The sequence below is a fragment of the Cynocephalus volans genome, chromosome 14 (assembly GCF_027409185.1).
Source record: "Cynocephalus volans isolate mCynVol1 chromosome 14, mCynVol1.pri, whole genome shotgun sequence".
NCBI classification, from domain to species: Eukaryota; Metazoa; Chordata; class Mammalia; order Dermoptera; family Cynocephalidae; genus Cynocephalus; species Cynocephalus volans.
Genome location: NC_084473.1, coordinates 2,397,789 through 2,422,633, shown reverse-complemented (window position 1 = coordinate 2,422,633; position 24,845 = coordinate 2,397,789). Strand labels below are relative to the sequence as shown.

Below are 24,845 nucleotides of genomic sequence, written 5' to 3'. Positions count from 1 at the left end.
CCGGGTCGACCGTCCTCATGGGGATGCTTGACCTGACACATCCAGGTCGACTGTCCTTACAGAGATGCCTGACCTGACACGTCCAGGTCCTGTCCTCACAGAGATGACTGCAGTGACACGTTCAGGTCGACCATCCTCAAAAAGATGCCTGACCTGGCACATCCAGTTTGACTGTCCTCACAGAGACACCTCACCTGACATGTCCAGGTCAACTCCATCACAGAGATGCCTTCACCACTGCATTTAGGTCAACTCTCTTTGAACTGTCTTTTTAACTAGACCTTGACTGTGGTCTTCTGTCTCCTTGACCTTAGCATTCCAGTTTTATCAAGAATCCTTTAGTTTAGTTTATCAAGAATTCCCGTAATTAAGTTGAGGTCTAATCAGTTCCTCCAAGTTTGTCCCATTCATGGACCATTCACTCTGTCCTTGGCCATAAGTCCTTGGCCATAAGTCCCCGGCTGTCTTTGCTGTAATTGGAACTGAGCTCAGCCCTATAGGAGTCTATTTTTCAAACTACATCACCTCAAATAAAATATTTCTTTCATTCCCATCTGGTTCACAATTATTCTTTTCCAAGATCAAGAAGCCAAGTTACAAATCCCAGACATGTAGCTGAGTGGCCGTGTGATCTGGAGCAAGTCCCTCCCCCTCTGTCCCTCCATGTCTTCTTCTGTAAGGTGGGGATTCAAAATAGTACTTACCTCCTAGACATCACTCACTGGGGGATTCAGTTAGTTGGATGTTTGAAACGGTGCCTAGTGCCTGTCAGGCCCTTGCCCAGCTGTGGTGGGCACGAGGAACACTCCTGATCCAGAGCACAGAGCCTGTCCAGCACTGTGGGGGACAAGGGTTAGCAGAGGGACAGGCAGAGGAGCCACCTAGGCCACCGCAGGATGTACAGGGGAGTGTGTTTGAAGGGGCCCGGGAGTAAGAGAGGTAACTGGTGAATCTCTTCAGTGTTGGGCTTTCAGGACAGTTTCGTGTCCTTGGGTGTAATCTGGGCTACGATTGTACCTTGTGAACATCCTCTGAAAGTCACTGTCAGGTTCCCACCCAGCAGCAGGGCCAGGCAGGGTGTCCATGCAGATAGACTGGCATAAGCCCAGCATCCGGCAGTGGCACAGCTCCACTGCCCCGCGACCCGACCTCTGCCCTCCCCACCAGGACGGAGACTGGTGTCGACCACCCCGAGCCCATTCTTCCTCCGAACGCCAGCACAAGGACACGGGGCAGAGAGGGGAGCAGGCTCACCAACGCAGGTCCTCGCGTCCTCTCCCAGCTCGTATGGGTCGGTGCAGATGCAGCGAAAGCCCCCCAGGGTGTTCCTGCACCGCGCAGAGGGGTGGCAGGGTGTGTGCACGGGGTCTCCGCACTCGTTGACATCTGCAAGCAACACCAGGGAGCCGCGTGTGAGGCCAGTGCAGCTCTCCCCACCCCGCAGACAGCTGCTCCTGGGCCGAAGTCCCCATGCCCAGGCAGAGCAAGGGTGCCACCTCCATGTGCCACCTCCATGTTGCGGCTGCTGCTGTTCCCCGCAGCCCCCACAGGTGGCGGTGGCCAGTGTCCTCTCAGGAGGCGGCTCCAGTGAGGCCCCTGCTACCACAAGGCCCCACGTCCTCCCCACCCATCTCCTGAATCTGAGGCCCCCGCAGCTAATGCTGGACTCGCCCGGCCCGCACGCAGGGCCTGCCAGACTGGAGGAAAGCAGGCACTGCCCGGGGAGGCACCTGGCAGGTGCAGGGTATGGAGGGGGTGGCAAGGAGGATGGGGTAGAAGTGGGGACAAGGTCAGCACGTCCAAGCAGATGATTTCTCAGCTGGCCAGCAAAATCCCTGAGAGCAAGAGCTTGGGGCTGGGACCCTCCACACCTCCTCAAGGAATGTTTTCATTGCTCCTGTGGTGCAGAGGCTCCTGTAATGCCTGGATGCACAGGTAGACGTCAAGCAGGGGTCGGTGACTTGATTTTTAATCTTGGCAGCATTGGTGCCATGCATGTCACTGTCACTGTTGGGGGTCTCCATGCCCTCCACTGCAAATGAGGGACATGCATCTGAAATCTATAACCTATTACTTGATTTCCTGGGCTCATGTTTCCGAACAACTTGCTCTATAACTTTTTCTCCAAATAATGTTTCTTTTCTGGCCAATTCCAGGAAACAAGCAGTAGGATGTCAAAAATGTACTATCTGTTACTAAGCACATGTTCTACAAGTAAAACATATTAGTAGACTCTATGTGTGCGTGTCCTTAGAGGGGTCCTCTGGCAGGATGGAATGAAAATGGCCTTGGCCTCAGCCTCCACCAAGGGCCAGGCCTGGTGGCTGCAAACCCTCCCTCCAGTCCAGGTACTCTGCGCCGACAATGGGCAAGACAAAGGTGCAAACTTGGAGGAGGGTGGAGGGGCATGCTCAGGGTGACCACACGTAAGCCACCTGTGGAGCCCCACAGGCCAGCGGGCTGGGTTCCTCAGGCTAGGTGCATGGGCTCGGTCGGAGGGGGTTGGGGTTTGATCAGGCCACTGACGCCAAATGCAGGTCCAGGGTGACAGCCTGACCCCAGCAGCTGACTTTTATCTCTTGTAAAGTGAGTGTAAATATGCAGACTGTGAAGGATGCCAGGGGATTAATGACGACGCACAAGGGATGAACCTAGCAGCGTGTCTGGGATGAGACAGGCCCTCAGGATGCTGTGACTGTTAGCAATAAAATTCATGATACTGGCAATAGTGACGTGACAGTAGGATAAGGGAGTAGGTGATCTAAAAGACTTGGAGCTGTGTGACTATGAGTTATTGTTAATTGCCTTTTTATTGTTGATGTTATTAAAAATGCTTTACTTACCTTTGGCCATGCCATGGACTTTTAACATGTAACACCTTTCTTGGATGAAACTGACCTGGAACCAGCCCTGTCTGCATCCCGCAGTGCCGTGCTATGAAGTGCTGGTGTCCTGTGAAGATACCTGTGGCCTCACCTGGGGCTCAGGCTTACCCCCTATGGCCAAGTTTCCTGCAGCTGCCATGACAAATCACCACAAACTGGGGGCTTAAAACAACACAAATTTGTTCTGTCACATCCCAGGTCTGGAGGCCAGAAGTCGGAAGCAATCGTCAGTGGGGCTGTGCTCCCTTCAGACTCTGTGGGAGGCTCCGTCCTTGTCTCTTCCATCTTCTGGTGGTCTCTGGCAATCCTCAGCCTTCCTTGGCCTGTGGCTGTGTCTCTACAATTAGCCTTCACACCACCGTCGTCCCTGTGTCTCTTCTCATAAGATTACCAGGCATGGGATTATGGCCCACCCTAATGACCTCATTTTAACTTGATGAAATCTACAAAGACCTTGTTTCCAAACAAGGTCACATACTGAGGTACTGGGGGTGAGGACGTGAACATATCTTTTTTGGGACATGGTTCAGCCCATAACACTCAACATATGACCAGTTTATCCTAATCTAGGTCTCCTCGTCCGAGGATTACACTGAGGAATGCGTCACATATCTACCCCGCTTGGACAATGGTGCTCCTTACACCAGGGAAGGAGCAATGGCGTCAGGCCTGCAGGGTTCCCCGATTTCTGCACCAATCTGCACAAAAGCCCAGGCTTCGCAGATCTGCCCACTTTACCTTCTTTTTTCAAGAGGAGCACCAGGCGGCATCCGCAAATCTCCACATGCAGCTAGCGCTCAAACATCTGGACAGATGTTTCCGTTTCTTGTAAGCAAATTTGTGCTGATGGCAAATCTTACTTCCCATAATAGACACAAAACACTTACTTGGATTCATTTATTGCATAACCTTTTGACAATAACTACTGCAAAAAGCCACATAGCTCTTTATCTATTTGGAATTCACAACTTTAAAGCATTCGAACAAGGCTTATTGCAATTTACTTGCTAGGATTTTTTTTCTATCACATTTCTGTGTGGACGGATTTTAGTGGGTAAGTAGGATTTGAATAGAGAAAAGAGCAGCAAATCTCATTCGGTTCTCTATATCAAATATTCAATTAACCTGTAGCTTTTTTATCTGCAGCCATAGATATGTTGATAAGTGGATTGCATTGAGGATCAGACTGAAAATTTATGTTCATATCGACTTACCATAAAAGTGAAGAGTTCCCTCTCTGGCATGTCTAGGAGTCTATTGTTATCTTGTAATTCTTGATTTAGAATCTTCTAGTTTAGGGAATAGATGTGGTGAAAATATTTGCATATATAAATGAGTGTGTTTATGCCACGTGTTTTTTTCTTATTGAGCTGTTTGTAATTTGCTTATTTTTTTAAGATATTATACTTTAATTATAAATGCAGTAGGACAAAAACATAGAGTAATGTAACTAAGAAGTGCATAACCTCTCCTCCGTCTTCACAGCTCACTCTGCTGGGTAGCCAATACCAGCGAGCTCTTGTGGACGGCCACCGCTTCGCATTCACAGGTGTGACACACACACATATGCTTCACTGCTTTCTAAAAATCTAAATGATTCTCAATAAACACATTTCACTGTAACTTGCATTTTTACTTAGCGATAAGTGTCCCAAGTCAATAGTCATACTGCTAATTTATTCAGTGTGATAGTTGATGGTGTGGATGTAACATAAGTTAGACCACAGCTTTCAGCACTTACTAGGTTGATAACGATAGGTCTGTGCCTGGTTCTTTGTATGGTGCGTTTATTAACTAATTGAAGTTGACAGCCAATGAGGTAGACCTTTTACCATCCTCATTTCAAATTTGACAACATAAAAGCACACAGAGGCCAAGCTATTTCAGGGAGACATTAGATAACTGCTGGAATGGCCCAGGCCAGAAGGCCTAGTCGGCACACTACAGAACAAGGTCAATGGTGAGGGCTGGGCAATGGGCATCTCAGACGTTCATAGACTCAGTCTAATAGGGTCTCTTGAGGATGTGGATTCCGACTCAGGAGCTGGGGACAGGGTGGCCCGAGATGCTGCAGATCTAATGAGCTCTGGGTGACACTGCCTCTGCTGGCACAGAGCCCACCTGGGCACCCACTCTGCAGTGCATGGGCCATGCTGGGAAACCCTCCTGCACCCCCAGAGCACCCAGACTGGACCAGAGACAGAGCGACATTCAGTGTTAATCCTGAGTCCCTGCTAGCCATGGTGCAGTACAAACAACTGGTCCTAACTGTAGGGAGACACGCCTTGATGCAGTGAAAAATCAAGGGAGAAAAAGGATGGCAGGGGATAGTGGAGTGAGATGATTTTAGTAAGAGAAGCGAGATTTTGATGGCATTCGTAAATTTGCCAAGAGGAGGCAGGGAGGACATGTCACACTGAGGAGATAAGATGAACAAAGTCATGAGACTGGAAAGTCAGAGAATGCTTCCAACATGGCAGGCAGGATGCACGTAACGTCCCTTTACTTGTCCGTTTCTAGGCTTTAGCTCTTCCTCTATTTGTATGCCACAGATCCTTGTAAATAGAGCTTTGGGATCACAAATACCTAAAACAAATAGCCAAAATGGGTGTACAAAATATCCATATGCTTAAGCAACAAGAGACGGAGGGCACGCAGGTGAGGTGTGCACCAGGCAGGTTGGTCGGGCACAGTGTGCCTGCTGTGCTAACCCTGAAGCCCGCACCATGGTCTCCTGGACCGTGTCACTGACGTGGAGAGCCAAGAACCTGGGGCAAAGTGGGAATTGCAGTTTTGCTCAGGTACTAGGCCAAAACAACACGGGAGACTCCCAGATTGTTATACTGTTGCCGCTGGAGGGTGAGCCACAGAGCACAATGGTCAGGAGTGATGGACGTGGTAGGTGGCAGCTATGACAAATGCACGCTGCAGTCACCATGCCGCACATCCCCAACGTGTTCTCTGGAGAGTTGTTCTGGTCCACTGTCTTGCATCTGCCTTGGGTCTCGAATGACCACTTCCTCCTGGGGCAACTCCAGGAGTGTGAAATTGTTTTAACAGTTCAGACAAAGGTTCTCCAGTCCAGGCCAGCGATTTTGGCAATAACGTCTCTCATCTACCTCGCAGGCTTCTGAGCTATTTCTTCCGTATCAGCTCCATGTTGCATTCACACTTCTCAAGGTTGTTTCTTAGACATCATTCCCAGCCAGCTTTGTCTCTTTGCTCCCTCATCCGCCTCTCTCAACTTTAAGCTCCTACCTGAGGGTGCCTGCGACAACAGACGTGGTGGGCAGCCTGCACTCTTCATCTGACAGATGCTGTGGGCCTGGGTCTTGGAGAGTCTTGGGTGCTCACCGACTCAGTCGTGTCTTTTCTCTTTAGGGTCTAAAGCAGTTGGCTATAGCAACCCTTCAAGGACAAAACACCTTGGACTTCCAAATTTGAAATGGAAATGTTTGTTATTGTGGTAAATCATACATAACACAAATTTACCATCCTAGCCATTTTCATGTGTACGGTTCAGTGGCTTTAGCACTGTCACACTGTCACGCAGCCATGACTACCATCCACCTCCAGAACGTTTTCATCCTCCCAAACCGAAACTCTGAAAAAACTAAAAAATTTGGATTTTGTTTTTATGTGTGCTTGCAAAGCAGCCACACTCCTTCACGAGTCACCCCCTCCTTCTGATACCCTGCTAACTGCAGCTCTGACAAGGAGCCCACCGAGGCTGACTCCAATGCCAGCCTCACCCCAAAACAGCCTCGGTAGGTGACCTGCTTCCTTCCAGACTCCTGCAGTCCTTCATCCATCAAATGCAGGCTACTCACGTGTCTGCCCACATTGCCACCACCTGTTCACCGGCCAGAGCCAGCACTTTGACTCTTGTTTTGGGGCACTTTGGAATTAGTGGACACTGGTTGTTCTGACAATGAATCCCTGTAGGGGACATGCACAAGGCTCGTTGTCCTACAGGTTCTGCAGGCTTTGCTGTCTGATCTGAGGACTCAGGCTCTCTTGCTCGAGGCTCTGCCACCTAACGCACCTGCTACCCAGGTACTCGAATCCCATGGTGGTGGGTCAAGGGTTTCTTAAGTGTGGCCTGAAGTGTGGCCTCCCACTTAGGTGCCCCTGTAGTGGCTGGAAGGCTGTGCCTGTCACGTCTTGATGTGAGGACGGTCAGGAGCGGAGCCAATGTGCATTAGGAGGAGGACATGGGCTGGAAGTCACCGATGTGGGTGTGGTGCAGGGTCCAATTCTGTGGCTTCCCAGAGTGGAAACTTTTCCGATGTGTTTCTTTTGAGAATCGGCTATGTGAGCTCTTTACCACAAATCGCCTGTGATGTACTGATGCCTTTTTTCTCTGTCCTTGTCTGGGTCATGATGTGATGTGATCGTGCTGATGCTTCACTATCCTGAAAGGTGTCGACTGGGAACATGGTCACCTTACGGGGACCTTTATTTCCACACCAGAATAGTTTCTGGGAATATAATTATGCCTGACCATCTTTTGGTAAAGGACTAGCATTTATTCTTAATGTACATTTGAAATATACAGACCTTTGTGTAATTATTGTTAAAAACCACCTGCCCTGTTCGATGACTGACCTTTGCAAGTTGGGGGTGGGACGTCCCATCCTTGCTGGGTGCAGGTGGCTTGTTCTTGCCCCTGCAGCTCGTATCCGTGGTGACAGGAGAACACCAGCACGTGCTTCCCAGATTCCTCGCAGTGCACAAAGTCCCCATTCTCCACTCTGTCTGGGAGGCCACACATGTCATCTGCACAATGTTGAAGGGTCGAAATACAGTCAAACTATGAGGAAATAAAGCTACAGAACAATGTACCTGTTATGGGCTGAATTGTGTCCCCCCAGATTCATGTGTTTACATACCAACCCCCAGTAGCTCAGAATGTGACAATATTTGGAGATAAGGCCTTAAAGAGGGGATTTCCTTACTGTCTTCTGTTTCTGCAGTGTAAGTTCTGTGAAGGAATGTGTGTGTGTGGTATACATGTGTGTGTCTTTGTCTACATGTGTCTGTGTGGGGTGTGTGTGTGCTGTGTCTGTATATGTATGTGTGTATTTATTTCTACAAATGGGTCCTGAGCTCCTGGAGAAGTGCCTGTCCTACTGGAGGCACCAATAGCTAATTCTCAAGCTCCTGCTTGGAGCCCAGTCCTGCACAACACGAGCTGGTGTACACCATAACAGAATGAGTGTTTCATGCTGATTGAGGTTTGTGAGATATAATTGATCTGGCCATACCCATGTACAGAACAAAATCTAAAGTCAGAACATCTACTTGCTAAGCTAAATCCCAGGAACCTCCACGTTCCTGATAAGACTACATCTCTATATAGCCAACATGGTCACTATTTGCTCTTAGAAATGTGCCATCTCATCTGCTGCATTTCCAGGGGCGGGTGTGCCCACAGGACACGTGACAGTCCTGCACTCGTCTACTGTAACTGTAGATCCGTGACTTCCTGGGCTCCAGCAGGTGGAGGCTGGGGTGGGGACGCTGCTGGACACTGCACCGAGTGCAGCCTACACCCTGCAGACCCCACCGCAGAGATCAGCCCCGGAGGTGCTGATGCGGACGCTGAGGACCCTGGCTCCACTCCCTCGCTGAGCATTACAGGACAGCACGCACACAGCATGTTTTCCCAGGGAGGGCCTGTGCTGGTCAACTCTGTCCAGACCTTCCTCACCTGAGGAGGACACAACCACACGGCATGAGCCACCGTGAAGTGGGGGGCAGGTGTCATTGCTGTCACCTAACGTGCAGACTTGAGATCAGCTTCTTGGAGAAGCTGTGCTTTCTTTGATGAAACCCACACACTGTAACAATGTGAAAAGGGGTGAAGAGCCACCTTGAGGAAAGGTCTCCTTCCACACTGCCAGGTTCATGCCGGGAATGTTCTCACACGCCTCCAAGTCCTGGGGGTATCTCGCGACATGGAAGGTGTCGATGGGCACGTGGGTGAGGCCGGTATTGTCACAGATGACCCGAGATAAGGAATGCTTCTGCAGTTCATGCCGCTGAGCCTCAGTGAAGACAAGGCTGTCCTCCCACCAGAACCTGCCCGGAAGGAGAGCACGTGTGAGAGCCACTGGGTGGACAGCTCGCTGGGGTGGCTGACATTTATGGCACACACTAAATGTCATCCCATCACTGCTTGTGCCCAGCAAAAGGGTGACCGCGGTGGACCCAGGGCTGGGGACACCGGGGAGGGAATGAGGAGGGGGCTCCCCAGCGCTGATGTGGGGTGACTATCTGAAGAAACAGCGTCAGACAGAAAGGTCTTTAAAGCCACTCTTCCTGTTTCTTACGTCGCCCGCTTTGCTGCACTGATTTCTCCTGGGCTGGAGCGCTGTTTTAAAAACAAGAACGACAGCAGCGCATTCAGCTTTTAGCAACTGCTGCCGTCCAGGCGAAAGCCAGAGTGCTGCGTGATGCCCTCCACCTGCAGTCTCCGCCTGCAAGCCCTGACTAGTCAGGGAGAGCGACACAGCAGGAAAGGAAGTCTCGCTTTCCTCTCCAAACACTAAAGTAGTTGACAAACCCCTGCAGTGCCTGACCATAATGCCACAAAGCATTTATTTCTCTTTGTCATGTAAAGCTTTTCTCCCTTTCTTTACAGGAAAGAATTCCTCCTAAAACATGAGGAAGAGGCCTCATTCTACAGAAATTGGTTGGTCAGTTTCTGAAGGTGGGAGAGGCTCCACTCTGAGTGCCAGGATGAGAAAGGCATGCTGCCACTCGGGGACCCAGAGGTCCTGGGACCCACACGTGGGGCACATCGAGGACCTGCCCTCCTCTCTGAATCAGCGGCTCCCACGTACCAGAGTGTTCCAAACCACACAGTTTTGAGGGAGACAAATTCCCCTAATTGTTTCCGCCCCCATCTTATGTACTCGAAATGCTCTATCTCATAAATTAATGGTAAAAGTTATGCTGGGGAGGAAAGGAGGCCTAGCGTTCGGCTGACGTACTCTTGTGAAAGAGTCTGACTTAGGCACAGTAGCTTCTGGGACAGCGAGGGAGAGAGGGAGAGAACTGGATGTTCAGGGATTATTTAAAAAGGAAAAGGAAACACTTCCCCACTGTTCTGTCTGCATTTTCCCAAATTCTAATTCATCGTGTGTGTCAGCGTCTCCTGCTGCACATGGCGATCAGAGCATTAGACAGGCAGGAGGAGCCTCTCCTCTGACTCTCTCCTGCTATGCAACATTCAGAGTTCCAGGCTCAAATCAAGGAGGAAACAGGAATGTGTAAGGCAGGGAATGGGCCCGCTGCCTGCCCCTGTGAGCACAGCTCCGCTTGGGCTGGAGGGGACGGCAGCACGTGGGCAGAACTCGCAGGCCTTCAGACCTTGGCACCTGCCAGCCTCCACCTCTGCAGTTTCAAAAGATGTTGTCCCAGGATGTCTGAAGACGGTGCACTTGCAGGGTTGTCGTGAAACACAATTGCTTTTCACTAGATGCCTGCTTAGCCGTGCGATTAGATACGTGGAAAATGAACAGAAGTTCACGTGTGTAAGTGTTGAGATATGCTGTGTGCTCTGCCCTTATTTTGTCTCTATAATGACCCTGTTTCTCAGTTGCGGACGTCGCCTGCCCAGCTCACCTGAGCACTGAACGGCAGAGCCAGTGTTTGCACCAGACCTGCCTAGCTTCAAATGTCACCAACACGGACATGTGTGTAGAATACAGAAGAGGCGCAGCGTAGGCCCCTACCTGTCACCATCCCTCAGGGCTTTCATCTGTTTCCCAATGATACAGGCGAACAGGGGACCGGTTCGGGCCCCGGGGAAGAAGTTTTCAGCTAAGCCACCCAGCCAGACGTCGATGTTGTCAGGGTGCTTGTACAGGTCCATTATCCCGTCGACCACACTGCTGCTGCCTATGGCCGTGCTCAAGTCGGCAGGCGTCTCCAGTCGGCGCAGGCCACAGAACTCCCTCCATGCATTGTAACCTGCACGGGAAGAGGGGCTGAGGCTTCTCAACAGAGATCTGATGGCTGCCTCAGTCTACCTCACCAGGCTGGGGTCCCTAGAAGCTGTAATTGCAGCCAGCGAGAGTCCTGTCATAATCCCCAGCTACAGAGTAGCCACCTCCTCACCCTCTACTCTTCAGAGTTCGACGTGCTAGAATATTCCGGCACAGACCTCAGGGCTCTTACTGAAGCGTTTGTTCACAGGTGAGCTGGATAGACAGCGTGACAGTGCTGAGTTTACGTGGACCGTGCTACTCAGCCTGTGCTCCTCATCTGTGCAGAGCAACCAAGGCAGCCTCACCCTCTGAGCTTTACATTCCATAAGGACACCAGGGGTGTGCAGACAATGCCAGCTCACCCTCGCTGTCTCCCTACCTCTGTCTCTCCCACACACAGGGAAAATGATGCACACGGACATCTTATTTGCCTGACCCACTATCTCATGTACTGGGCATCTTCTGTGTCTCCCCCACTGCCTTAGGGCTGTCTTCTCAGCATGCAGGAGCCAACTGCCAGGGGGACTGTCACACTCACACCAGGGACCAGACTGGAGCAGCTGGTTAGTGACAGTCCTGAAGGCAGCAGGATCATCCCTGTTGGCCCCAGGACAGTGTGATGGGGCTGGGAGGGAGTGAGGGAAGCTCCTCCCCTCTTCCAGGACTTGCTGCCTCTCAAGGCCTCATCTCATGAGCAAAGGAGGCTCAGGATCCTCTGTGTGCGTTTCTACTGTCTAAAAAAATCTGCAAGCAGCCTCTTCAGTTGAATGAGCTAGAGCACCTCAAAAGCCCATTGCTTACAAGTTGCCAGTAGATTTGCAGATACATCTTACTTTAAATAGGTCTCTCAAAAAACAGGCTACTAATGCGGCAAATCATACAGCATGTGTGTGAGGTAAGCAGACCTGGCAGGCCGTGGTCCCGACCCCTCTGCAGGTTCAGTGATGCCAGATCCATGGTTCCCGAATTTGATATCACGAAGAGCCTTTCTGTCAGCTCCGTGTTCATCAGCTGATCTTGCACCTGCAGTTTGGCTGGTCTTGCAAGAAGGCCTCTTAAGAGTGGGTCCACACCACCTGGGGAATATCATGCCAAAAGGCAACAAGAGTTCTCTGCTAAGTTCTGATGAAACAGAATATTATCTCAACCATAAAATGCATCTATTCTTAGCAAATACCTCTGAGCAAATTCATGAGTTCACCTTAAGAGAGCCAAATTTTCCTCAGGATACTGCCCCTGTTGATGGATTAAACTGGGCTGGCCCTGACCATGTGCTATGCAGAGGACAGAACTGAAGGGCTCCTCAAGATGGGACCCATCCGCTACTGAACTTTTTCATGTTTCTTTTCAGCAGAAGGAACATTGCAATCAAAGGAAGCATCTGCTGAATTCCACTGTCTAGAACAGTGAAAGGAAGACTTGGCTTGACTAAGGGAGCAGTCTGGGGACCTGGCAGCCCTGCTCCCATCACCTCCAAAAGTGCAGGGTAGCCCCCTATGGAAAACAGATCCAATTGCCCCAGGCTTCCTCCATCCCAGTGGCATGTGAATCTACCATTACGTGCAAAAGCATCTTTTAACAGGTAAGTTTGGCCTCCTACAGCCCCCAAAAGTACAATAAGAATCACAATGTGCTCTGGCCTGTGTGGGATGACCTGGTCACCATCAGATCTCGGGCCACTGGTGAAGGCCACGCTGACCCCGTGACCTCTCCACTGCTTTGCTGAAAGCAGCTTGTTTGGACAGGGATAAAGGGGCACACCGGCAGGGACTCCGTCTCCCCCACTCTCCATGCCACCTCATCCACTTGGAGTCCACCAATTTTGATATAGTTCAGAAGCTTCCAGACAAAAGCAAAGAACACCAGAAAAAGAAACAGAAAGAAAGGATGAGGAGAAATGTAAAAATGGCCCATCTGAAAAACTAATGAGGCAACAAAAATGTTTTCTTCTGAGGGATCCACTTGCAAGACAACTCAACTACTAACATGCTAAAGCCACGTGGTGTTGATCATGACCAAAGAACAAATAAAACGTTTGACAATAAAGGAATAATGACATTACGTGTAACGTGCAGTTGTAGACATTTCTACTTCAGCATTTTTGAAATAACGGGTGGAGGGCTCACCTGCACCTGGAATAGTTTATCCTGACAATTCTGAACAGCAGAGAGAGTTGAGCCTTTAAAAAATCTCTGCACAAATTTATCTCTCCTGTAACATTGATAACTTGGACAGCATCAGCCAAACGTGCCGCAGGGAAGTGAACGCTGGCACTGCGGTCAGTTACGAGAGAGACGGGAGACATCCTGACGACCTGCGCAAGGACAGCCACGCACCTCCCTGGATGAGCCTCCAGGGGCTGAAGAAGACGTCATGCAGGGGCAGGCCGGGGAGGCCGGGGTGCTCCTGGAAGCGGGCGTCCAGCCGCCTCTCCAGCGGGTGGACCGTGGCGTGGCCGAAGCGGAAGGCAGCCGTGGAGAACACATTCGACACCGTGGGGTTCACAGTGGAGTCATAGCCTTCGTAGGGACCCACATACTGCTCAAAGGCCTCGGGGCCCAGGATCTTGGGGACGTAATCCCGCAAGGTGATGATCTGCACAGAAAGGAAAACGGGAGCGTCTGAGCGGGGACAGATTTGCAGCTAAGCCCAGGGAACCAGATGAGGGTTAGCATCAGAGCAACAGGGAAAAAGGACATCTTCCTGGTCATCCTGGGCATCACGGGGGACACCTGGTGAAGAGAACAGGGCAGCGGGTGCAGGAGCTCCAGCCATTCCAGAGAAGTCCTGACATCTCTCCACCATTGTGGGATCCGGCAGGCCTGTCAGAGTCGTCCTCCAAACATGCCCCAGGACAGCCCGCGTAGAGCTTGGCCGACCTGCAGGCGTGTGGACCAGTAAAGAGGGCGACCAGCTGCGCCCTTCAGAAATGTGAAGTATTCCCACTGCAAACCTCTGCTCCCCTTCACCTCCCACTTCCCCCACGAGCAGTCCCTGAACCCACACATGAGACGTAAATCAGAACTCCGATCACTTCATGGAATCGCAGCCCCAGAGGCTCAGGATTTAGACAAACAGGAATTATAATCTTATCCCCACACTTCTTTGCTGTGTGACTCGGATAAGTTTGCTAAACCTTTCTGAGCCTGTTTCCTTAAGTGGAAGAGCCCTCTTCATAGAGTTGTTTGTGAGAATTTAAAAAGTGGCTTTGTATATAGAGAACATCGTACAGGATCACATGTAGATGTAAGACACAGTGTGTTTACATATATACACAAGGTAGATCAATACATGTTAGTTAATTCCCCTCCCCCAAAGTTTAAAGGAAATGATACACAATTTAAATATTATATGTGATGGGTGGCTCTCATAAATTAAAGTTTAAGCAGGGACTAGTTACTTTTTGGGTTAGTTAGCTGTGAGTTTGTTTTCTTTTTCCCCTTCTGAATTGTCACTAGCAGCTGTTTGCTGGTTCTTTGTAAGAGTCACAGAACCGCACTGGCAGGGGTTTCATAGAAACTGAATGTGTACTCTAGGTTTTGTGCCCGAGTCCAAATTCCGACTTTTTGCTTCACCTTGTGACGACGCATTGCATTGTCTGAAGTGAGAGGATGAACGCAGGTACATGGAGAGCCCGGAGGTTCCTGTCGTGACCAGGCCACAGCACGGAAAGGCAGGGCTCTGTTTGCTGACTTCATTAGGTCTGTGTGAACGAAGTTCCCCTGCCCAGTGATGAAGATTCAAACTGAACTGCCCAGAAAAGTTCTGTTGTCTTTTTCATGGATATTTAGGAAGTGCGCTTACAAGACCGGCTACAGAGTGTCCTTCCCAGGATGGGATGGAGCTGCTGGTGCTTGAGTACCACCTCAGAGGGAACGTGGGGTCAGCCTGGTGCCCACAATGGGCAGAGGCCCTGGCGGGGGCAGATCTGCTCCTAGTGGGGTGATTTGCAGCTGAAAGCAGTTTCCTGTTCTGTAAAACAGCAAAAGTAATTCCTAATTCCCAGAGCTCTGCAAGGATTTGATCAAAGCACACTGCATGCATGTCACAGTGCTTGTCAATGGCAAATTATGGTGCTGTCACAGTGTCCTGAAATACTGTTGACACTTGGTCTCAGGAATGTATAAGGATACTACTTTTAGGTTTCACAATATATTTTTCAGTTATAAAAATGAGTGTCGGGCCGGCCCTGTGGCGCACTCGGGAGAGTGTGGCACTTGAGAGCGCAGCAGTGCTCCCGCCGCAGTTTGGATCCTATATAGGAATGGCCGATGCACTCACTGGCTGAACGCGGTGCGGGCGACACCAAGCCAAGGGTTGCGATCCCCTTACTGGTCACCAAAAAAGACAAAAAAAAAAAAAAAAATGAGTGTCAAATTGTTCTGGTATTTAAGGAGGATACTTTGGTCAATAACTTGCATCTGAATGGAGTATAAACCTATAGGAAAGATTCTATTCTAGAATATATTTTAGCTTATCTGTTTAGGAAGGAAGGCAGATTGTTTGAACAATAACAAATATTGTTTTCGTTCTTGTAACACCTGCCTTCCAAATGACAATATGTGTTTCCTAAACACACAACATGGTGCTTTACCGGAGACCACAGTGAGCTGTGAGTTTTGTGGTGAGGCCTTCTGCCTTTAGCTGAGGGACCAGGTCCTGCTCCAGAGCGACTGCGTGTTCACCCCTACACCTGACACAGGAAGGAGCGGCTCGGTCCCAGGGCTTCCAAACTGTGATTCATCCCTGGGCTGGCTCATCAATCAGGTCTAAGTAAGTCAGCACTGCAGAGAGTGCCTACGATTTTACGGTGCCAGTCAGCCTCTCCACCGCAGGTGCAATTTATGCCAGCAAAGTGTTTGGACAGTTGTATTAGTCCGTTTTGTGTTGCTATAATAGAAATACCTGAGACTGGGTAATTTATAAGGAAAAGAAGTTTATTTGGCTTACAATTTTGGGACAGCTGCATCTCGCCCGGGCCTCAGGCTGCCTCTACTCATGGCGGAAAGTGGCAGGCAGCCAGCAAGAGGCTCTCACATGGCGAGAGGAAGCAAGAGAGAGAGAGAGAGGATGTGCCAGGGTCTTTTTAAGCAACAAGCTCTCGTGGGAACTAATAGAGCGAGAACTCATTCATTAATTCCCCGTCCCCCAGGGAGAGCATTAATCCATTCATGAGGGATCCGTCCCCATGATTCAATCAGTTTCCAACACTGCCACATTAAGGATCAAATTTCCACATGAGTTTTGGGAGGGACAACACATCCAAACTCCATCAAAAGCGTATATGTCCCAGGGCCTTTCCGGATGCCCCAGTAAGGTGACGTGCTTTTCTCGCTCGAAACACGTGCAGAAATCCTGTCCCCAGCAACATCCCTCCCTGTTTCTCCCCACTTCAGTAGAAACGGCCTCTCTCTTCTCAGCCCAGGGAAGTGAGCAGACTAGAAATTCAAATGCAAACCATCTTGGTGACACCTGTTTTCTTTCTCCCTGACCTAAGTTTGCCTTGTGACTCCCAAGGATCGCAGCAGGCCCATTATGTGGAAGAAATCCCCAAAACCTTGTCCCCACCCAGCCACTTACAAACAGCACGACTTTCAGCCGACTGCTTGGAGGGACCCTGCATCTTCAGTGCCTGACCTTGTCAGAGGCCTGCAGCATGTTCCTCCTCCTCGCTGCCACCTTCTGGTCTCACGAACTGTCCACTGCAGGTGAATGTGCTCAGACACCCGGAACTCGCCCCAGGCAGCTGCTGCAGCTGGGCAGAAGCACCATCTGTTCTTACCAAGGGGGCCTTAAACTCTGAGTCCTGCAGGCCGCTCTGAGGGGTTTTCATGGTGTTTCTTCTGAAAAGCCTTCTGGTAGTTCCTTACCTGGGCCGTGTGGGGGAAGGGGTGAGTTTGAGCTGCTGGGGCTGGGACAGGGTCCCCCGGTCAGGCCTGGGCCACTCGGCCTCTCTCCCCACCTCTGTGGGAGGGTTTCATGGAGCCTCTTCCTCCCTGAGCAGCAGGAAGGATGGGCAAGCACTGTGCCTAGGAAACCGACCATAGCCAGGTGGGTAGGAAGCCAGGGCCATGGCCAAGGAGACACTAGGACAGAGAGGCCTGCAGACACATCACTGTAAGCAATGCAGCCAAGAACAGCCCCGCAGCTGAATGCTCTGGCCCGTCAATGACAACCCTGCTGCACAGGAAAGTGCTGGGCACATGCTTAACAATGCCCTGCTAGCCTGAGGAGGGGCTGCTCCTCTGCCCACCTCCAGAGACGGGACACCCACAGGCTCACTGAGGATGAGCTCCTCAGGACTTTGCTTTTGTTCCATCCCTAGGGCAACTCTGGAGCATGGGCCACACCTGGATTTGGTCCACCTGGAGGCAGAGGGCCTGGCCAGTCCCTGCAGAGGTCACCTGGGAGGGCTGTAACTTCCACAGCTATCTCTGGAGAGGAGCAGCCATGAGATGTTGTCTGTCAACATTCCAGGCTGCCAGGGGAGGGTCTGGGTGGGGCAGTGACAGCACCCCCCACAGGGACTGGCCTTTCTTGGATCTCTCCAGCCTGAGGAAAGGAGCATGTCTCTATCCGTCACATTCTGTCTCTTCAGGAAGACTAGATGAGCTGTAAAATGACTCCTCAGCTGCAGCTAAGACCAATGTCAATCCTCCCTGAGGACGCAGACCCTCTGTGAGGAATTCCACCTCCTTCAGACAGGAATGCCCAGGGAAGGTCTCTGTCATCTAAAGGAAGTTTTGTTGGTCCCTGGAGATCTGGAGAGAGTAAGGCTGTTCTCTAGAACCTGGTCTGCTGTTTGATGGATGAGGAATATAAAACACCCACACTACATGTCCAGATGGCTTCACCCTTCACCTGCAGCCCACACCCCACGCTGCCAGACACAGAGGGTCTTGCGAAAACGAGCACCCATTTCCGCGTTCTTGTTTTACGACACCCCGTGGAGTGATACAGGGGCTTCTGCAAAGGTGAGGGTTCCGATCCCACGTGGCAGGAGCCAGGCTTGTGCAACCGGGGCTCTGCAGGATCTCAAGCCCGCATGGGCGTGTTTTACAGGTCCTTTCAATGTACGGGTCTCCTGAGACAATGCCACTCCAAGGACTAGCACAGAAGGAGGCCCGAGGAGACTCCTACAAAGGTCAGCAGCAGAAGGCCTGTCTGGGACTGAGGGAGGGTACGTCCCCCCATCAGCTCTCTGCAGAAGAATCCAGAAGAGCCAAAGTCATCCTGGAGGGTTGAGTGGGTTGGACCCCAAAAGCTTAGAGTGGGATGGGGTGGACAGACGCAGAGAAGGGAAGTGAGTTTCTTGCCCTGAGTCCAGCTTCTTGCTGACGTCTGTGTAGCCGCCCTGGCTGGCTCATGTGCGTGTCTGTGGGCGTGGGAGAGGGGGACACTATTTCTCCTTTTTAAACTTGCCCTGATATTTCTTTTCATCTTCTAATGTTTTTCAGGAGGAGAGAAATTCAGATCATAAAGTGACCAGTCTATGGGTCACTAAGACCAGGGAGGGAGGAACGGGTCTTCCAGGCCCCTGGGATCCTTCAAGTTCAACTCCAAGTCTCAGCTGTGGCTCTGTCCACACACTGCTTATCACCTTACGGCTTCAAAGGTATTTGAAAAAAGCACTAAAGAGGAACTATTGACACACACACACACACACACACACACACACACACACACACACACACAAGGAAGCTCAAAAGTAACATGTAAAGCCAAGAAGAGAATGCTCACGTTTTAAGGAAAAGAAGTGCACAGAGGTTTGGTTGCGGAGGGCAGACACACACAGGGACTGCTTGTTGCCGGTGTCGTTATTTCACTTACTGACAAGAATAGGCAACCAGATGTCAGTATTTCCAGGTCAGCTGGGATTCTCAGAAATCCAGAATTAAACTCTAATCCACAACTACAGAGCCCAGTATAGTGGCATAGTGTGTAGTTCGCTCCCCTAAATAATCCCAGGACTCTGCTGAGAAGAGATGAGGGGACCCCAGCCCGGCTCTTCTCCTTTGGTGTGAGCAGTTGCTGCAACTCTGCCATGTGGCTGCCCTTCCAGGGGCTCCCTGAGCTGAGTCAGGTTTGCATCCAGTTAAAGGAGGTTTAAACACATCCCCGCTTGAAGAGATGCAGAGGGCCGGACTCCTGGGATTTCCTGGATTTCTACTTCATTCATAAATTCAACACGTATTTATGAAGCACCCACTTGGTGCCAGGCATATTGTAGGTGCTGGGAGAGCAGAATTAAACAAGCAGACAAGAATCTCTGCCGTCCTTGAGCAGCTGACATTCAGGAAAGCAGACACAGATGAAACATCAGAAAGAAAAGGGCGTGGTGGGTCAGGGGTGATGATCAGGGGAAGAGAACAATCACCCGGGATCCACCTTGCCAAGACAGGTGCCCAGCAGCAATGCCTCATAAAGCAGGCGAGTGTCTACTTCCCAGAGGGTCACGGGGAGGACTGGAGACATGATGTCAGCTGCGTCACACCGGCCTGGCACAAGATGCACAGCAGCTCCTGATGACACTGAACAACTGGCTCCTACCTCCTGACGACCCAGAGAACAGTCACGTCGGTAACTGTGTTCAAAAGGCGCAAGTAACTTTCTCCAATGTTACACAGTTAATAAATGGCCACATTGACTCTCTGATTCAGTCTTGAAAATAGTCACAAAACAAAGAAAGAATTAAAATAAACTCTTAGTTTAACTTGATAATTCAGAAATCTCCCACAGAATCATTAAGTTGTTCTTTTTCTCCGTTGTTTTCCAAAGTACAAAGATATCAGAAATCATGGGTCTCCACCCACCTCAAAGGGTTGTCAAGAGGGTTGCTGAATGGGTTAAAATCTGTAAAGCACCAGGAAAGCACTGGATGAACGGGGCCTGTTACTGTTGCATACCTGTGGTTGCTGCTGGGATCTTGGTGGATAATCCTGCTTAGCCCTAAAGGGAATCAGGAAAGCTGGGATGAAGGAGCCCTGGGAGTTCTTCAGCACCCGGGGTTAACTCCCACCTCCTGGGGCAAGGTGCTCACTAGGACTTTGCCAGCACCCACACAGGGCACCCCCAGAGACTCTCTGCATCCATACAGGGCACCCTCAGAAACTGCATGTACACAAGGCACCCACGAAGGCTCTCTGCACCCTCACAAGGCACCCCCGGTGACTCTCTGCACCCACACGGGGTGCCCACCACCTTGTGCACACCCATTTGGGGTGCCCATGATGACTTTGCAGGCACCTGGTGTAGGGCAACCATGATTTTGTGCCCACACGTAACAGGACACCTGGGATGACTCTGTGCACCTGTTTAGGGTGCCCACAGTGACCTTGCCCACAGCCACACAGGGATGTCTTGGCACGCACCTGGTGCAGGGCACCCACAACCTTGCGTGCCTCCTGGTAAGCAGCGTCTGCACTCCAGTGTGGGTTGAGGGCTTTGAGTGCAGTGGCCAAGCGGTTGTGCTCACGCAGCCACAGTGTGTGCATGGCAGCCAGGGAGGGGACCTCACTGGCACGGCCATCCCCGGCCAGGAAGCAGGGGGCATGGGCAGCGTGGGTGCCGGGCTTGGGTGTGCAGGCCGAGGGTGCATGCGGTGGCACAAAGGGCAGGTAGGCACGGCCAGCATCCCAGTGGCGAGTGTTAACCCGGAGAAGCCCCTCGGCGCTGGTCCAGTTCCGCAGCTGTTTCTCCAAGGCTGGGGAGCTTCCATACACGGTGGATGCGTCCAGGAAAGAGGTCAACCCGTTCATCTGTTGTCGTGGGTTTGCCTGGGAGAGGTTGCCAAAGAACGCACCTTGGTCACCGGTGCCGCAGGTGGCAGACGAGCGGTAAAAGGGCAAACACGTGGTGCCTGCCATCTGCGAGGAGTTCCTGGGGAGCTGCAAGCAGAGTGAGATCAAGGTCACCCAGGGTTCCTGGGCATGTTTCTGAAGACATCAGAAGCCCTCGGCCCGGGTTGTTTTGCGGTCCAGTCTGTCCCCTCTCTCTCCAGCCAGCCCAGCCCCTCCTTGCCTCCTCACTTGCCTGGGAGAGGCCGAACCCCGTGGCTGGAGTCCCCATCCGAGGAGCCAGTCTATCCTCATAGTTCAGGTCCCCTTGGCCTAACCAAGTCTCTTACTTCCTGGGGCCTGCCCTGGCAGCTCATGGGATCCCCACATCTGTGGTCTACTTTCTGCCTTTTGGAGGAGCTGACATCTTCTCTTTCCGAAGGATATGGGCTTCCTTCAGGATTACGATGGGCAAAGAGTTACAGAGTTTTGTGGGCATCACCATTTGGTGGAAAGACCATTGTAAGGGTGGTGGGAGGCCCCTGGTTCTGGCTCTAGCTCTGCCATAATTTACACTTTCAGTTTTTTCATCTGCAACCTGGAGATCTGAAACATGCTTTGCTACATTTACAGGTGTCTTGGGAAGAGCCAGGCCGAGTGCTGGATGTGACAATCTTGGTGAACTGCTGAGAGTCTATGCCTGTCCAAGGGCGGCTCTTCCTTCTGTGAACGAGCTGTAGCACTGGGGTTGCCTCTGGACTCCATGTCCACATAGGGACATGGACATTGCCATTAGTGTGTCTGAGGCCTAGAGAGGGTAACAGCTCGCCCAAAGTTACAGGTCACAGTGGCTGGACAGACTCTGCAAGAAGGGCTTTGACTTACTAAAAATCACTGTCTTCCCATAAGGATTCATTATTATTAAAAGTGAAAATAGGTAAAAAGCCCCTCTACAGGCGAAGCCCTGGGCCAGGCACTGTGAGGAGCAGTGAAGAGCAGAGGACCTCGGGCCAAGTAGGTGGACACAGGCACTGCTGGGCAGAGGTGGCTCGCCCCTGTTAGACTCCACAGCTGCAGAGCTGATGATGGACTCAATCAAACCTGATGCAATGGAAAGGACGAGGGTCAAGGAGGGAGTCTGCCCTGCAATAAAGAAGCAGGGCAGATGCCCTCAGCACCCCACAGGCTGGGTTAGCACCGCTGTGGCCATGCAAGTTGAGGCTGATGGGAAGGCCCTGGTCCTCGCCCAGCCCTGCCTTGGGAGTGGGCAGCATGTCCACTGTTGTGCATTGAAATAAGTGTTTCCCCTGAAAGCCCCCAGGGAGCACTGCTGAGGCTGGGGGCTGGGGTCAGAGCAGGAGGGGTGTGGAACATGAGGGGCCCCAGGAAACTGCAGCCAGGAGCCTAGAATCAAGTCAGCTAAAATAGAGAAAAATGACTAGAAAAGCCAAGAGAGCCTGGACGGAGGAGACTTCAGTAGAGTCCTTCAGAGTAAACCAACCCAGTAGCCCCAAGATGAGAAAAGAAACAGAGGAATTACATTGAAACATGCAGATAATAAAACTACACACAAATAATAAAATGGCCATAAAAATTATCCTAGATAATCACTGGTTCAAAGACAAATTTAAAAAGAAATTAGATCTCTCTAGAAATCAATGAAAGATTCAATTGCCTGTTAAGAAAATCCAAGTGCAATAGCAAAGATTTCCTCGGAAGAAAATCTAGTCCTTAAATTGCCTTTATTAAAACAACAGCAGCAACAACAACAACAATGGAGCTAAGTGGTCACCTTAGTGGTCTAGTCAAAAAACAAAGAGATAAACCAAAAGTAAGTAAGAAAGGTAAATTAACAAATATAAGAGTTAAAATTAATTAATTATGAAAAAAGAAGAAATAATAGAAATGAAACATAACACAGACTGCAAAGCACAATGAAAGGAACAGAAGCAAGGGCACACAATGAGCCATGATTTGGAATGAGGAAGCGTCAGGAGTACAGAGACTGAAGGATTCTATGTGATTATTGTATGCAATTCCTTGATGACATAATTGAAATAGAAGAGCAAATGGATGGCTCTGTGGCAAAATATAAATAACCAAAATTGCTCCAAGAAGAAATGGAAAACTCAGTGGACAATTACCACAGAAGACATTGGCAAGGTGACCAGAATTACAACACTGATGGGAGCTCAGGCTCAGATGGCATTTATAGCTGACAGTTACCGAATCCCTAAAGGACAGGTAATCCCTGTGTTGCTTAAACTCTTTCAGCCTTAGAAAAGATGGAAAGTGCCCCACCTCATTTTAATGAGTCAGTGAAACTTTAATATTAGCCTCTGACAAAAACAGCACAAGGACAGAACATACAAATCAACAGCCTTCAAATAAAGTAACAGGAACTGAAAAAGAATGAAATTCTCCCATTCGCAACAATATGGATGAGCTTAGAGAAACTCAGGTTGAGTGAACTAAGCCAGGCCCAGAGGGACAAATACCTCATGTCCTCACTCATAAGTGGGAGCTGAGAGAGAAAAAAGGAAGGAAAGAAAGACCACAGTGGTGCGTTGGACTTGCAGAGAGAGAGAACATACCTGGGCATGCAAAGCAGAGTGGAGGAAAGGGAGAGGGGGAGGGAGGTCAGGAATGATTGGATATGGGACACAGTATAATCACAATTCATGGTAATGAGCATGCTGCCAGTATGGATCTGGCCACCACATCTTGAGCACGAGTGGTGACAATCAGCTTTGTACCCCAGGAATATTCATGACTAATAAAAATAAAAATAATAAAAATAATAAAGTAACAGGACCTGAATAGGGCAGTGAGTCAAAAGAGCAACAGGGTTTATTCCCCGAATGGTTCAGTGCTAGAGGATAGATTCATATTACCCACAGCATCAACAAATTAAAGGACAAAGATTAAGATCAGTAGGTACTTAAAATGCAATGATAACATTCACTACTATTTACCATTCCTGATTAAATAGAAGTAAAGTAAAATAGAGTGAAATTACTTAAATATGATGTAGAAGCAATAGCAAATATTATCACAAACTGTGAAATAAAACTTTTTCATTTAAAATTAAGAACTAGGACAGATAGCAGGAGAGCATCTGGAGACATCAAGAGCCAAGGGCAGCTCCCACTGCTGCCATAGACACTGCTGCCACGCAGGTAGTCCACCACAGCCACCACTACAGCCACTGCCACTGAGAGGGCAGCTAGACATCACTGCAGGAGCCACTGCCACTGTGCAGGTGTTCCCCTGACCATGTGACTGCAATGACACAAGAAGAGTCACCAACGAGCCAAGAGAAAGAGGTGAGCAGGTGGAGACCCATGACCTAGTGCCCAAACTACGGGGGGTATTACACTGCCACAGGAGTAGTGCAGCTGGGGGTGGGGGTTATGTGCACAACTAATGCTACTACCTAGAACTGGGTAGAGGCACTTGTGGAACCCTCTGAGAGTGCAGAAACCAGGATACATAAATAGAATAAGGAAGAAAATTCCCAATCACCACCAACCTATCCTCCAACTGGGGAAGCAGAAACTCAGGAAGAGTCTCTGTCTGTAGGAAAGACAAAAGAGAAACTTCACCCAAGATAACTGATTCAAACTGAGGTGATCCATTATACTCCAGTACACCCATCAAGGTCATGAGATGTCAGGTGGGGTGCCAAAAAGTCAGCCAAGGGTCACTCAACCCAGCCAAAGGGCAACAGGACCTCCAGGGGCTTCTCCCAAGGGCTTGAAAGCTTGACCCTGTCCTTGATGAACCAGCACAGTGTCATTAACCTCAGCAAGGAATCACTAACACCCCCGGTGTCAAGGCCACAGAGGAATTCATATGCAATTCCAACACTGACTATGGCCAAAGTAGTCACACAAAGACTACATAACTGCATCTACCCAGAACCAATACTAAAATACCCTACTCGATGTTCAATATAAAACACATCTAGAGAGGAAAGTCACTCTCCTCAAAGTTCACTCGAGAGTAATAGAAGAATCAACTGCCCTACCAGATGGCCAGACATTGATGAAGAGATACTAGGAATATGACAAAAACAAGAAAATATGACACAACCAAAAGAATACAATAATTCTCAAGTATCAGACCCCACAGAGCATGAAACCCTTGAAATAACTGACAAAGAGTTCCAAGCAACAATCTTAGGG

The 24,845-nt window shown here is 50.2% G+C and overlaps 1 protein-coding gene across 1 annotated transcript in view; it reads right to left on the bottom strand.

Annotated features, from left to right (window-relative positions):
• The window catches only part of TPO (thyroid peroxidase), a 79,724-nt gene that overhangs the window by 5,448 nt on the left and 49,431 nt on the right, over positions 1-24,845 (bottom strand). The window contains exons 7-13 of the mRNA XM_063078685.1: positions 20,254-20,769; positions 13,219-13,477; positions 11,788-11,958; positions 10,628-10,865; positions 8,761-8,969; positions 7,494-7,664; positions 1,255-1,386 (exon numbers count right to left, since the gene is read on the bottom strand). Of these exons, the coding sequence (XP_062934755.1) occupies positions 1,255-1,386; positions 7,494-7,664; positions 8,761-8,969; positions 10,628-10,865; positions 11,788-11,958; positions 13,219-13,477; positions 20,254-20,769 (1,696 nt within the window). The remainder of the gene's footprint in view (positions 1-1,254; positions 1,387-7,493; positions 7,665-8,760; positions 8,970-10,627; positions 10,866-11,787; positions 11,959-13,218; positions 13,478-20,253; positions 20,770-24,845) is intronic.